At 39.7% G+C, this 16230-nt stretch overlaps 1 protein-coding gene and 1 long non-coding RNA gene across 4 annotated transcripts in view; one reads left to right on the forward strand and one right to left on the reverse strand.

Annotated features, from left to right (window-relative positions):
• Positions 1–5616: 5616 nt before the first annotated feature.
• LOC115305673 lies at positions 5617–7278 on the reverse strand. Its single transcript, XR_003914925.1, has 2 exons — positions 7037–7278; positions 5617–5803 (listed from the first exon to the last, which is right to left on the reverse strand). It is a non-coding gene; the product is annotated as an uncharacterized LOC115305673 (long non-coding RNA).
• A 282-nt stretch (positions 7279–7560) lies between these two features.
• Positions 7561–16230, forward strand: part of STAM (signal transducing adaptor molecule) — a 79233-nt gene continuing 70563 nt past the window's right edge. For all 3 annotated transcript variants that reach the window (XM_029954484.1, XM_029954485.1, XM_029954487.1), the window contains exon 1: positions 7561–7804. In XM_029954484.1, the coding sequence (XP_029810344.1) occupies positions 7765–7804 (40 nt within the window). In that variant the 5' untranslated portion in view covers positions 7561–7764. The remainder of the gene's footprint in view (positions 7805–16230) is intronic.

Here is a 16230-nt window from a genome sequence, read left to right on the forward strand (position 1 = left end):
AACCATGAACCATGAGATCATGACTGGAGCTGAAGCCAGATGCTTAACCGACTGAGCCACCTAGGCGCCCCTGATTTTACCTTTTAAACTATATGGACTCATTTTAAGGCCCAGCATATTGTTAATGTTCAGTGTCCACTTGACAAAAATGCTTGACTTGCAGGGCCATTAAAAATGTCAGTTAGGTCAAGTTATTGGAAGAATTGAATTTTCAAAGCAATTACTAATTTTCTATTTGTACTATTTTTGTTTGAGAGAGGAGTGTTGAAATACCCAACAGATACTATGGATGCATATATTTCTTTCAGTTTTGTAAGTTTTGTTTCCTTTTTTCTCCCTAAAGTTCTGTCATTAGGTTGATACATATTTAACACTATTTTCTTGGTTAACTGATGCCTTCATCACTATGAAATGTCATTCATTCCCCTGGGAAATTTCCTGATTTTCAGTTTATTTGGTCAGATATTAATATAACCAGAGCTTTCTTTAGTATTTTTAAAATGTGTTTTTTCATCCATTTACTTTTAATTTACCCTTTTCTTTATTTTTAAAATGAATTTCTTATATTATACATCATATAGTTGGATCTTACTTTTTAAAAAATCCAGTCTGACAATTTCTACCTTTAAACTGGAATATTTTGATCTTTTACATTTATTGTAAATGTAATCTTTTACATTTATACGGTTGGATTTAAACTACTATTTGCTTTCTATTTGTCCCATTTGTTTTTACTTCTTGTCTAGCCTTTAAAAAATTATTTGAATTAAAAAATTTCTACCACTGCCCATATTCTTTTTCTTTGGGAGAACTCTGGCTCTAGGACTTAAGGTATTTTTTTCAATGTTTTTTATTTATTTTTCAGAGAGAGAAAGAGAGAGAGAGAGAGTTAGCAGGGGAGGGGCAGAGAAAGAGAGGGAGACACAGAATCTGGACTGTCGGCACAAAGCCTGACACAGGGATCAAACTCATGAATGGCAAGATCATGACCTGAGCCGAAGTTGGATGCTTAACCAAATGTGCCATACAGGTGCCCCGCCCCCCGCCAAGGTATGTTTTTAACTTCTCAGAATCTCTTTTTAAATAATATTTATATTGCTTTATATGTAACGTAAGGACTCTTCCAAAACTACATTTCTGCTTTCCTCCTGCCATCCGTTGTACTATTTTCCTTTATTTTACTTCTACCTATGTTATCAACTCCAAAAATATACAGTTGGTATTTTTGTTTATAAAAATTTTTAAAAAGTAGAAATGCCCTTTATATTTATTCTCACATGACCATTCTGATGTTCTTCATACCTATGTGAAGATTTATATCATAGATACCATATTCCTTTTGCCTAAAATTATTTTCATTTGTATGTTTTAATATTTTTCATTGTGTAGAGCTGCTGGTGATGAGGGTTTTTTAATGTAAATATTTATTTCACCTTATTTTTGAAAAATGTTTCTGCTGACAGAGAATTCTAGGTGACAATTTTAAAATTAAGGACTTTGAAGGTACTGTTCCACTGTATTTTTATTTTTTATCTTGCATGGTTTGATTAGAAATCTACCATTTTTTATTCCATTTGTCTTTTTGTTTTCCACCCACCTTTAAGATTTTCTCTTTATCACTGATTTTCAGCAATTTGATCATGTTGTTCCTTGGGGTCATTTTTTATTATTGATAGTTATGACTGAGATTCCCTTATATTCTCAGATCTGTGGAAATATAGCTTTCATTAAATTTGGGAAAAATTTGGGCATTTGAAAAAATTTTCCCTCTTTTTCTTACTCACAATGAAACTGTACACATTATACTTTCATATTTTCTTGTAGGTCATTGAGGTTCTGTTAATTTTTTGTCTTTTTCTTCTATGTGCTTCAATTTATATACTTTCTGTTGATCTTTAAATTGCTGTATCTTTTCTTCTGCAGTGTCCAATCTGTTAATCCTACTTACTGAGTTTCACCTTCAGTATTATATTTTTGTACAATTTCCATTTGCTTGTATTTGATATCTTTTGTCTCATTATGTTCATCTGTTTGTAAATCTTTAAGTTTATTGACCATAGTTATAATAGTTCTTTAAACATTTCCATGTATTAGTTCAATTGTCTATTTAATTTCTGGATCTATTTCTATAGACTGATTGCCCCACTGGTTATTGGTCACATTTGCCTGGGCTTTTGTGTGTCCAGTAAGGTTTTCTTGGAGTCTAGCCATCTTACATATTTGAGTGTTGTATTTTAGAAGGGGGGAGCATGCCTTTTAATTTCATACTTTGTTTTATCCTTCATTTAAGTTATGTCTTGATCGTTTCAATAAGGACTTGAAAGCTTTTTTTGAGATCTAGAGTAGCCTTTTCTTTCAGGCTACTACCCATTACTAAGATGTTACCTTTTTGGGGTTATTTATTAAATACTCAATATATTCAGTTGGTTTTTTTTTTCTCTGACTTTGAGAACCCAAATGATTCCCATACTTGTATGAACTCTTGGGATTCTTCAGATTTCGGTTCCGTGGAAATAGCTTTTTCCTTTAAAGTTCTGTAGCCAGGCTTGTAGAGTTCTATCTGACCCAGGACCTGATTAGCATTCTGCCATCCCAAGGGGACTCCTGTGCAGATTTCTAGAGCTCTTTCTCTACATAGTACCCTCCTAGCATTCTGTCCTTCAAACTCTAGCCCCTCAGTCTACCTACTCAGATTTTTCTTTCTTTAATACAATAAGACCATTTGGTTCCTTTTGGGTTCCTCTCCCTCTAGCACAGTCCAGAAACTGACTCTAGGCAGAAAGCTATAGCAATCACAGGGCGTATGCCTGTGCCCTTTCTCCTTGGGATTACAGTCTGCCGTCCCATGTTTGAAATCAATTGTGTCATATATTTTATTCAGTGTTCTGTTTGTTATGGTAAAAAGATAAGTCCATGTTCTCTTACTCCCTCATGGTTGATAAGTACACTATTGGAAATATGCTGCTTTAATCATGACATATATTTCTTTAGCATATTTAACATACATTTATGGGAAACTTACTGTGGAAATCTAGAGATAAGTGAGTCACAGACTAATGCTATAGAAAACAAGTAAAATGTTAACACTATTGTGGTAGCTTGCAAATATAGTCCCCGAGTTCTTAAATACTCCTTCTATCAAGAAAGAATTGAATTTTGGGCACCTGGGTGGCTCAGTTGGTTAAGCCTCTGACTTCGGTTCAGTTCATGATCTCACGATTCATGAGTCTGAGCCCTGTGGCAGGCTCTGTGCTGACAGCTCAGAGCCTGGAGCCTGCTTTAGATTCTGTGTCTCCCTCTCTCTCTGCCCCTCCCATGCTCATACTCTGTCTCTCTGTTTCTCTCAAATGTAAATAAACAGTTTTTAAAAATTAAAAAAAAAAAAGAACTGGGTTTTATTTCCTGTGCCCTTGACTACAGACATTGTGACTGTTTGTCCAATAGACTATGACTGAAATAATGCTGTGCCCATTTCCTATCTCAGGTCTTCCTATTTATCTCTTGGAATGCTCGGTCCAATATGCTGGGAGAAACCAACCTGACACAGAAGAGGTGCCATGTAGTTCTAGCTGACAGCCTCAGTGCCCATGCCAATTGCCAGTGGCAACTGCCAGACATGTAAGGGCAAAAGCTTTCCAACGATTGCAACCCCAAGGTGTAGAGTCATTCCAGCCCTTGAGGCACCCGTGCTGACACTGTGTGGAAGAGAGGAATCTATGCTGCAGAAAGAACACGGACTCAATTTCTGATTTGTAATCAAAAGAAATGATTACTGTTGTCTTCACATGAGTTTGGAGTGGTTTTTAACCAAAAAAGGTTATCTCATACACAGCACTTATCCTTCTGTTCTTTCCAGCCTACAGAATGGTACCTGGCACACACAAAGTGTTAATAAATATGAACTGATAACTGAATGACTGAAGAGCAACGTGAGAATTTTATAGGAATGACACAATCAGGCTTGTGTTAGAAAAATCATTCCAGCAGGGGTTTGGAGAATGGTTTGGAGATAAGTAGGTGTATCAGCTAACCCTGGTACGGTAAGATATTATCATAGATTGGAGAGCTTATACAACAAATTTATTTTTGGAGGCTGGACGTCTGAGATCAGAATGCCAGCATGGTCAGGTTCTGGTGAGAACTCTATTTCTGGCTTCCCTTCTGTGTCCTCACAAGACAAAGAGAGTCAGCTCCCTGCTGTCTATTCTTAAAAAGGGCACTAATCCCATCATGAGGGCCCGACCCTCAGGACTTCATCTAAACCTAATTACTGAATTACCTACCAAAGGCTTCATCTCCAAATATTGTCTTATTTTGGGGTAGGGCTTTAACAAGAATTTGGGTGGGATGCAAATCAGTCCATAACAGTAAGGAAGTAGAAAAACATAGAGATAGGTGGATGTAATAATTCATCTAAGAGATGATGAGGACGTGAATTAGTGTGAATAATCTTCCTGGGATATTTCTTTAAAATTATAGATATTTCCTGGAATACCTCCATTTGCACATCGCTATCATTTTTATTTTTTATTTACTTATTTTTCTAATGTTTACTTATTTTTGAGAGAGGGGAAGTCAGAGCATGAGTGGAGGAGGGGCAGAGAGAGGGAGACACAGAATCGGAAGCAGGCTCCAGGCTCCGAGCTGTCAGCACAGGGCCTGATGTGGGGCTCGAACTCATAGATGGTGAGATCAGGACCTGAGCCGAGGTTGGACACTTAACCGACTGAGCCACCCAGGCGCCCCAGCTATCATTTTTTAATGTAGAATTTTCAATATCAAACCAAAAGGAAAAGGACTTAACATTTTAAAATTAACCACAGAACACATACATTATCGAAATTATATGATATTGAAGTCTCTGTTTTAAAATTTTTGGTCTTAAAAGTGCCAACTCCTGCAGTTTCAGTGTTTTAAGGGATAATAACAGAAAGCTAAACTCAACATACAAACCCATTTAACTTTTTATATTTGACTTTCATGTTAAACAACAATAATATTAAAAGTTCTACATTTAAAAATGTTTATTAATTATAGCATATTAATCATAAAGGCCCCAAATAGCTGAAGTAATTCTTTAGGTCAGAAGACAAGAATAATGGTACCAAGACTAAATAATTCTTCCATCACTATTCCCAATGCTTTTCCATATCGATGATTAAGGCTTGCACAATTTGATCACTAGCTTATTGCTGGCAACACAGCAAGTCAGTCTCCTTACTGGAACACAGAGCACGTCCAAACGCACTTCTATAAATATTTGGCTTGGAAGCAGGGTGATTATGATAATGTACCCCAGACACTGCTCAGGGACTTAAGATGGACAAGTTGTCACTTGATTCTATCAGGCTAGTCATCAAGAACCGGTTTTAGGGGCACCTGGGTGGCTCAGTCAGCTAAGCGTCTGACTTCAGCTCAGGTCATGATCTCACGATTCGTGGGTTCGAGCCCGGTGTTGGGCTCTGTGCTGACAGCTCAGAGCCTGGAGCCTGCTTCGGATTCTGTGTCTCCCTCGCTCTCTGCCCCTCCCCCGCTTGCCCTCTGTCTCTCTCAAAAATAAAATAACATTAAAAAAATTTTTTTTAAAAATAAAGAACCGGTTTTAGAGAGAGAATGTTCTGGTTTTCATATCAATAGCGATGTTTTAGAGTAATTTTATACTTGCCATCATGAAACACAAGCTTTTGGAACTGGCTCCTCAAAATGTTAAGAACTGGTGTTACTTATTTACCACATTTTTTACACTGTTGTGTTTTAACTCTTTTTCTGCTTCTGAAAGAAGTAGAGGCTCATCTGAAAATATCTGGAAAACATAAAATGGGTAAAGAACAAAAAATCACCCCAAATCTTACCACTTAGATAGCTATGTTATAATATGCTCATGTATTTCCTTTCAAGCTTCAACAATTGGGAATATTTTGTCATTTTACAGGTTTTTGTAATCCCCGCTTTTAAGAACATCTGTATTTGGATGTCTTTCTATGTAAAATCAGATCTACATAATCACCTTTAACATCTGTGGAGTTTTTACATTGCGTGTACTATGATTTACTCGTGTAAATGTTAATTATAATGATCTCTTACATTTATTTATTGCTTACTATATGCCAGTTACCCAAGGGCTTGGTTTCTATTAATCCATTCCATCCTCACAACCCAATTTTTATTCGTGCTTCTCAAAGATGAGAAAATTGAAGCACCCGGAGGTGATGTAATTTATACAATCCCTAAATATTGGGTATTTTCGTGGTTAACAACGTTTTGATTTTATAAACCACGTTGCCATGAATATCGATCGGTGTTTATGTGCTTAAAGACTGTCTTTAGGATAAATTCCAAAAAGTAGTATTGCTGGGTCCAAAGGTGTTCACGTTTCCCAAAGCTTTCGTAACATCCTTTCAAATGGTTCCTTTAGGAAGACTATATTAATTTACATTTTTTCCAACAGTGTGAGAGTACAATTGTCCACGTCCCATTTTCATTCCTGTCTGAATGGGAGAAAGGTATCCGAACGCTACTTTAATTTGCGTTTTTCACTTTTAGAAACGAGATTTCTTTCTTAATGGATTTTTGTATTCCGATCCTGTCGTTGACAAGTTCTAAATATCTGTTAACAGGCTACCTTCGTAAGTGCTCTAAATGAGGCATAATTTACGTAATTCCAATGTATGTGCAAGATGCTCTCAAGTTTGCTCAAGTGGGGCACAAAACCTCTCTACATGCGCCTTAAATTTTCTACATGACACAAGCACAATGCGTTAGATACTTAAAGTTACTAAATCAGCATTTTAAGTTGCTAGGACTCCCTCGTCAATTTCTGGCTCCAGGTCTCAGTTTTGTTTTGGATTTTTGCTGGGTCTTGGGGGAGGCGGGGAGCGGCTATCGCAAACCTTCCTGGGGCTTGAAACTTATTTTCCAATTCGCAGAACTGCTTAGTGACTGCACAGTCAGTAGCGCCAACGCCCAGCTAGAAGTGCTTTCCACAGAGATTCAGAAGCCGGGCGTCCGGGGACTCTCGGGAAGGTGCCAGCGTTACCTCAGCCTCTCCGAGGGAGCCGCGCGCCCCGACACTCCCCCTCCTTAAGGATTCGGGCCAATCGGTTCAGCTCACATGACTTCATCCCAGCAAGTTTCTAGTCACCTCAGGCAGCGAACTGAACTCCCGGCTTTTTTACTTAGATGACCCCCCACGAAGGAGTTTCCATTTCCCCCTCAAGTGGGACTATAAAATGATGACAACTGACTGAGCGAGGGCCGAGCACGGGGTCTGCTTCAATCCTCACGCGACCCTTTTTCTTAGTCTCCGATTCACGCCTGGGCTTGGTAGTCGGCTTCGGTGCGCCAGGAGGACCCCGTCCTCCGGAGACTCCTGGTCAAAGCAAAAGCAGAAAAGGCAGGCATTAGTCCTACTCTGACGCTCTACCGATCAAAAGTGGGGATCAGGAAGAGGGGATTCTTTGGTGGGGCCTGATTTGTGGGGGCAGGGTCCGGGCAGGTTCTGAGCAGGCACCGCTGAGGTCGCCCAGATTCCCGACAGGCTCCGCGCAGGGTGGGGTCCTTGTCTGCGCCTCCGGGGTTGCCGCCGCCACCGCCGCCGCCGCCGCCGCGGTTGCTGGGGGTCGGGGAGAGGTGGAGCTGTCGCCAAGCCTGTGAAGTCCGTCGCTGTCGCTGTTTGTGCCCGAGAAGTCTTCCTTCCCTAGGTCGCTTCCCGACTCCTGTGGCGTCGAGGGGGAGTCCCCGCGGACGCCTGGGCACGCAGCGGAGATGCCTCTCTTCGCCACCAATCCCTTCGATCAGGATGTTGGTGAGTGCTTTTGCCGCTCCCTGTCCACCCCGCGCCGGAGTGCAAGCCCACCCTGCCCGCTGTCCACGCGTGCCCCTGACCCGCTGGCTGGGGCCGAGGGCTTCCCCTTTCCTGAGGCTCCTTCTTGAGGAGTTTGGAGGAGGTTGGGAGCTTAGCTTACCCTTTTGGAAAGAGATGGGACTCAGCCTGCGAAATGGGCCTTGGACTAGAATTGTGGGTTTCAAAAGGACTGCTTCTGATGTGGAGGGCCTCGGAGGAACAGCTGGTGTAGCATCTGGTGCTGGGACAGAGCTTCTGGAAGAAGTGAGTTGAGAGCTGAGCAATATGTCACCTAGAGTAGGATAAGCCCTCCAGTAAAGTGTTTCCCTGGACAAATGTAGAACGTTTGGAATAGGAGAATGTTTTAGGTTAGCTTCCTTAGGGGGTTAAAGAAAAAAATATAAAAATATATATATATTTGTGATTGTAGAGAGAGGAGAGAGCTTCTGGTTAAGGGTTGACTCTAAAAAAATGGGATACTTGCAAACCGCTGAAACCGAATTTAGGACCTGAACCCCTGTGCAGCATGGTTTTTAAAGCCTGGGTCTCAGTACTTTAAGAGGTGTGGAAGAGAACCTTGAATCTGAACATGCTAATTTGTTTTGATTTTGAAATGCCTTTTTTGTTTTGTTTTTTTCTGTCTTCTGAATCATTGGTTTTATATACTGAGCATAGCAACTCAACAAGTTAGTTTCTTGTTTGTTTCTGATCAGAGGGTCATAATTACAGGACTTTTAGTTTCGTGGAGAATAATTTTGGGGTGATTTGAAGAACTACTTTGGCATATAGGTGTGGAATGAGAGCAAGCCAGATACCATGACTAATTACCGTAGTGAAGAAATAAAAGGACACCCTTTTACAGTTGCTTTATATTTTTTAGTGTAATTTAATTACAAAAGGTTCGTGTCAAACTTTGATTTTTAACTCTTCCTTAGAGCTTGTCTGTGAGTTTTGGAGGTTTGGGTTAAGACTACAAAAGGGTTCGCTTGGCCACTGCCTAGCTTGTAGTGAAATCATAGGCAGGTCACTCAAGCTCTTTGAATCCTAGTGTGCTCATCTTTAAAGAGTAAGAAGACACCTTGTTTGTGATGCAATGAAATAATGTGTGTAGAGGGTCTATTACAGTGCCTTTCTATCATAGTCACCTACTAAATGATAGCTCGTTTTGGTCCCAGTTTAGATGAATGTCCTAAATCAGCAGTGGATGGAGCTTTAGAGATAGCCAAGAATACTTAATAAATGATTGGCCAATTGCGTTTAATTCAGTAGGCACTTAGCACACAGTGCAGATGATCCCTGACTCACGATAGTTCAAGTCAAGTTTAGGATGGTGTGATAGCAATGCGCATTCCGTAGAAACTATACTTTGGATTTTGAATTTGGATCTTTTGCTGGGAAAGTCGTATTGCGTCAGTATGATCCTGTCTCGTGACGCTAGGCCGTAGCTCCCATTTGCAGCTCTCAGTCAGCCACGCACCGTGAGGGTCAACTGCCAGCGTCCTTGCAACTGTTCTGCACCCATACAGCCACTCTGTTTCTCACTTTCAGTACAGTAGGCACTAAGGTATGTGAGATATGCAACATTTGACTATAAAGTAGGCTTTATGTGAGATAATTTGCCCAACATTAGGCTAATGTAAGTTTTCTGAGCACATTTAAGGTAGGGTAAGCTAAGCTGTGATGTTTGGTAGGTTAGGTGTATTAAGTGCATTTTTGATTTAGGATGTTTTCAACCTGCTGTGGGTTGAGACCTAACCCAATCATAAGTCTAGGAAGATGTGCGTGTACAGGACGCTGCCTCAGGGACATAAGAGTGATAAATAAGGCGCGGTTGCTGCTCTCAAGCAGTTTTGTAACATTACAGTAACTTCTACGGCAAGTGTTCAAAGTAATTTTTTTTAAGTTTATTTATTTTGAGACAGAGAGAGAGAGGGATGGGGTAGGGGCAGAAAGGGAGAGGGAGAGAGAGACACAGAGAGAGAATCCCAAGCAGGCCCTGCCCGGTGCAGGGCTGGAACTCACAAACCTTGATTGAGATCGTGACCTGAGCTGAAATGAAGAGTCAGAGGCTTAACTCCTGAACCAGTTTCTTCATATCTGCTTCTTCGGTTTCCAGAACTTTTATCTAGTTTTTGTAGCTGCATATAATGTAGTTTTCAACTACGTTCACTTTTATGTCCTACTGACTTTTTGAACACGTTTCTATTGGGTCGAAATAAATTCCTTTTTTTAAGTTTATTTATTTTTGAGAGAGAGAGAGAGCGCGCGCGAGAGAGAGCGAGAGCGAGCGAGTGAGAGCGAGCAAGCATCGGAGGGGCAGAGAGAGAGGGAGACACAGAATCCAAAGCAGGCTCCAGGCTCTGAGCTGTCAGCACAGAGCCCGACGCGGGGCTTGAACTCATGAACTGTGAGAGCATGACCTAAGCTGAAGTTGGACACCTAACCGACTGAGCCGCCCAGGCGCCCTTAAATAAATTTCTTAAAGACAAATTCTTTCCCAGTACTTATACCACTTAGTTCAAACACAGGCTCCTTCAGCCTTCATACTTTCACTTCTATTATGGCTTCCAAATTTCTGCATGTGCTCATGATTAAAGATTATCTCAGAATCCAGCTCGCTTTTGAGTCATTTCCTGAATACTCTAGCTTAAAGTTTCTTAGTAGTGACATTATTGGCATTTTGGACCAGATAAAAGTGTCTTTCTTATGGAAGCCTGTTGTGTACAGTGTAGGGAAGTCTATCCTGGACAACGGAGGATGTTTAGCAGCAGGCCTGACCTCTACCCAGGAGAGAGCAGTGTGCCTGCCTCCCACCCCCATGATTTTAAGTTTTCAGACATTACTCCATGTCTCCTGGGAGCACAAAATAGCTCTCAGCTGAGAACCACTCTTTTAGCCTACTGGAATCTTCACCCTTTTCTTGCAATAGTTTTTGTCTTCACCGAATTATTTAGTATTAAAGACAGTTATATCCTGTACTGTGTTCCTTAATTATTTTATTAGTTGCAACATATAGGTGCCTAATAAATGTTTGTTCAGTAGAGAATGTCTCACTTGAGCTTATTAGGCAGTAAGCTTCTTGAGCATAGGAACATTCTTTTGCTCTAGGAAAGCTTACTTTTTTTTTTTAATTTTTATTTTAGAGAGAGAGAGAATGTGTGCCCGGGGTGAGGATGGGGTGAGAAAAAGAGAGAGAGAGAGAGAGAAGGAGAGAGAATCTTAAGCAGGCTCCAGTATCAGCATAGAGCCCGATGTGGGCCTTGACCCCATAATTGTGGGATCATGAACTGAGCTGAAATCAAAGAGTTGGCTGCCCAACCAACCAAACCATCCAGGCAACCTTGGGGAAGCTTGCTTTTTAAAGTTAGTCGAGTTCTGGTATTTGGATTAATTTGCTCCACATGATCCATATGTCAAAATATCATGAAAGATTATCAAAGGAGACTTGTCAGAGACTCCTGTAAATAATCCTTGGAAAGAGTCTGATAGACCCCTATGTAATTTTTTTACTAGTATGGTATGTAGGATATGGTTAAAAATAAATTTAACAACATTCCTTCTCCTTTGTCCTTCAATGAGTATATGACATTAAAGTATCCTAACTCACTTGATTTAATTATAACAATGTCGTGTATGTACTTCTTCAAAATTAACTCTCTTAAGCTTTATTTATAAACTGAAATGGTGAATCAGAAATTCACTATCTTATTTATATGATGGAGCATTTTATACAAAGAGGCAAAATACTGGTCATTGGAAGAAATGCTGAAATGCGTTGTTAGAATGGGAGCCCTAAGATGACCTGGAGTTTTGGTCTTCTCATCCCACACATGTAGACCAGTGGCTGGCACTAATAAAACATCCAGCAAACATTTATTGAAAAAATGAATCTTATTTTGGATGTTGTATTTCTTGCTCAGTTCAACTGTTGAATTGTAAGAACTTATTCCATCAAGCTTTTATTTCAAAGTCCCTAGTGATTTCCATCTTGCCAAATCTAACCGTCAATTCCTAGTCTATTTCTTTGTTGATCTCTTAGTTTTCCTCTTTGGTATACTTGATTCAATTGGTTTCCAGGACACCAAACTTTTTCTTATTTGCTGGTTAGCTCTTTTTGTTAGTCTTTTTGGATTCTCCTTTTGTGACTTCCAAATGTTGAACCAAGCTTTAGGCTCATTCTAGGAATTCTTTTGACATTTTTTCCCTTGCAGTCTTATAAAGACCATTTAACTTAGCATTAAGAATTCAGACTCGAACTATACTGCTTGATTTCCACTTACCAGCAGTGACTTTGGGCTACTTGCTTAGATATTCTGTGCATCAGTTTCTTTATCTTCAGTATGGGCTATTGAGGTAAATGGTTCTTAGTTTTGTTATGCAAACCTCCTTTTTTCTTCATCCTTGCCTGTTTCAGTAGATGGCACCATCGAGATTTCCTGTCACTCATCTCTAATGTGTAGGAGTCATCAATGATTCTTCTTTTTTCCGCATTCCACATCCATTCTATCAGTAAGATCTTTGGCTCTACTTTAATCACTTCTCCTTTCCGTACCACTATTATCTTACTCCTCCAGTCATTCATATCTCTTTCATAGACTCTGGCATGAGTTTCCTAGTTGGGCTACACACTTGCCCCCTACAGTCCGTTCTCATACAAAAACGTCATCTCATACAAAAACTTCAGTTATCTAAAAATCTAAGATCTAAGATAATGTCATTTACCTGCTTACACCCTCCAGGAGCTTCCTATCCCACTTACAGGGAAATGCAAATTCCTTAATGTGGCCTACATTTAGGCCCCTTCCTGTGTCTCTGATATGATTTTGATCTGCAGACTCTCTCATCCTAAGCCTCTTGGGTCTGAACACACTGAGCTCTTCCCTGCCTCTGTCTCTGTATTGTGCTGTTTGCTTACAGTGCTTTCTCCCATTATTTGAAGATCTTAATGATCATTATATCCTTTAAGATTCTGTTCAAATGAGTTTCAAAGAAAAGTTTTCCGTAATTATTTTCTGTAAAAAAAAAATCAATTTCCACCCTCTCATTGTTTCCTTGTTCCATTTTATTTTTCTTTATGGTATTTAACTACTTGATATTAATTGATTGATTATTTGCTGTGTGGACTACAAACTCCACAGGATGAGAACTTTTCATTTCTATCCCTAGTACCTTGGGAATAGTATCTGACACATAGTAAGCACTCAGTAAGTATTTATCAAATAATCAATTACTGATTTTTTTTCAGTAACTCCAGTGTTGTATATCTATTGCGTGTTCTGTTATCACCTAGAAATCCATCTATCAGAAAACTGAACTCATTTTCCAGTCTGGTTCTGCCTTCATTATGTGGTCAGTATTTTATAGTATACTAGTTATCTTGATATGAAACGCTAGAGGCATCTCTGAATTACTTCCCTGCCTCTGCTATGTCTTTCTTTTTGTAATAGTACGTCTGTATTCCTAATCAGAGTACTTTGGACCACTTCATATCCTATAGACTTGGACATGTTTTTAGTCTATTTTGTTAGTCCATTCAGGATCGTAAACCACAGCCAGTTTAATTTTCGTAAATGTTAATGCTACATTATTCTCCTGCACTATGGTATGATGGAAAGACCTTGGGCTCTGGGTTTACATGGGAGCTGCAGCGTCTGCTGTTAGTAAATGGGCATAGGATGGACATGGGCAAGTACAGAAGCCCTCTGAGTTCACCTTCCTCCTTGGTAAACAGGGATCAAAATATCTACCTCATGGAGTTGCTGTTAGGAATATTTATACAAATACATGACATCCTGATTCTTTACTGAAAATGAATATGCTTCAAATCCAGCCTGTTCAAAATCATATTTAAACTTGTCTTAAGTATGCTTTTCTTCTGTTCTGACGACTGGTACTTAAGATTAATCACATATGTCAAGAATCTGGGAGTCATTCTTGACTTCTGTAGTTGTAATTTTCTGTGTTCCAGACAACAAACATATACTGTCTACACACCATTCATGCGCTTCAGGATTCTGGTGATGGTATAATCTCTGAGCCTTATCTTCCTCATAGCTCTCGAATCCACATTCATTTTCCTTCCATTCATTCTTCCCCTTCGTTTTATTCTCTGTGAGGGCATGTTAAGATCATGGAGCTCTTAGATTAGTACATTAGCCTCCAGCTGTTATCCCTGCCTCCTCCTGTCTGTCCCCAGTCATTTTCTAGGTGGCTGATAGTGATATTTCTAAAATACAATCATATGGCTCCTGTGATTACAGCATTTCAGTAAATCTACAGCTTTCACAGGAATTTGAACTTTTCAGCCTGGAAGTACAAAACCTTTTAGCACTTAGCTCCTTTTTCACCTCTTCCTCCTCACTTTCCACTGTTTCTTAAGGCATGTTTCTTTGTTGGTTTTATACTACTTTTTCAGGTGTGGATCCTCTGGCCTGGCATAGCCTTCTCTTCATTAGTTTTCATTAGAGTTGTTTTAAGGATATGAGGCATGTAAAGCACTTAACACAGTACTTGCCATATAGTAAGCAACGGATAAATTTTAGCTTTTCTTATAATAAAGTTAGAAATAGCTTTGGAGCCTCTAGAGACTATTCAGATTCTGAAGGGTGGGTTTAGTTATTGTGAAAACATGCTTAGGGGAGAAATGTGAAAATTTAGAATACAGGTCTGTTAAAGGTCTGATAACCACTGGGTTGAGAAATTGTACTCATTGTTTCTTCTATTTTAATTTTGCTTATCCTGTAAGGTATTCGTTGTATAGCTTCTTAGGTTTTTATTTCTGTTTTGTGCTTTCTCTGAGATGCTTCCATGCTGTTCCTTTGACGCTTACTGGTTCCTTCCTGGTTAGTAGAGCTTCAGATTGCTTTTCTTTGTAAATACAGTTTCTCATGGTCATCAGAGAGAGGGACAGAAGATGAAAGAATTTTGAAAAATTGATACCTATGAAAAATTGATACCTATAATCTCAAAAAGACAATAATTTCTTTAAGACTTGCTTTATCCATTAGCTATTTTTGATGAATTCTTGCATCTCCAAGCTGATTGACTTTTTTTCCTATAGGCGGAATATAATGGGCAGTCATCCTGTCAGCATTTCTTACCTCCCCAAATCTTTTATCAAATTTTTAAAAATGTTTATTTTAGAGAGAGCGAGCACACGCAAGTGGGGGACAAGGACAGAGGAAGAGAGAGAGAGAACCTTATGCAGACTCCATGCTCAGTGTAGAGCCTGACATGGGGCTCCATCCCACGACTCTGGGATCATGACCTGAGCTGAAATCAGGAGTTGGACACTCAACTGACTGAGCCACCCAGATGCCCCAATGTAGCCTAATTCTTAAGGGTCCTAGGATTTTCCTAATGGTGAATGAGCACTGGCTTCAATTTAAAGTCAGCAGCTGCATTAGACAGGAGGATTGGCCTGGCCTGGCCTTCAGAGCTTTGAAGCCAAGCACTGTCTTCTCTCTAGCTATGAAAGTTGGAATTGGCATCTTCTGCCAAGGCTGTTTCGTCTACCTTGAAAATCTATTGTTTAGAGTAGCCACCTCCATTATCTTAGTTCCATCTCTGGATAACTTGCTGCAGCTTCTACATCAGCACTGGCTGCTTCACCTTGCACTTTGGTCTTATGGACGTGGCTTCTTTTAAACCTCATGAAAACTCTGCTGTCTTCAAACTTCAGACTTCCTTACCTACATCAGCCTTCATAGAATTTGAAGAGAGGACATTTCTCTGGGAGAGGCTTTGATTTAAGGGAATGTTGTGATTGGTTTGATATTCTTTCCAGCCACTAAAACTTTCTCCATATCAGCAATAAAGCTGCTTCACTTTGTTATTTGTGTGCTGGAGTATCAGAGTAGCACTTAATTTCCGTCAAGAACTTTTCCTTTGCATTCACAACCTGGTTAACTGGTTCAAGACACCTAGCTTTTGACCTTTCTCAGCTTTTGGTGTAGCTTCCTCACTAAGTTGACTCTAGTTTTATTATTTAAAGTGAGAAACGTGGCTCTTCCTTTCACTTGAACACTTTGAGGCCATTGTAGAGTTATTAATTGGCCTAAGTTCAGTATTTTGTGTCTCAGGGAACAGGGAGGTCCAGGAGGGAGAGAGACATGGGGGAATGGTCATTCTGTGGACAGTCAGAACATATACACTTTATTCAATTCATTGTCTTACTACGACGCAGTTGTACAACTGTAACATCAAAGATCACTGATCTTTGTACACAGGCATACCTTGAAGGTATTACAGACCACTGTAATAGAATGAGCATTTCAGTAAAGTAAGCCAAATGAATTTTGTTTGTTTCCTGGTGCATAGAAAAGAGATGTTTACACCATACTGTAGTCTGTTAAATGTGCAAAAGTATCACCCCTAGAAAGCAATGC

Source organism: Suricata suricatta, chromosome 10 (genome assembly GCF_006229205.1).
Source record: "Suricata suricatta isolate VVHF042 chromosome 10, meerkat_22Aug2017_6uvM2_HiC, whole genome shotgun sequence".
NCBI lineage: Eukaryota > Metazoa > Chordata > Mammalia > Carnivora > Herpestidae > Suricata > Suricata suricatta.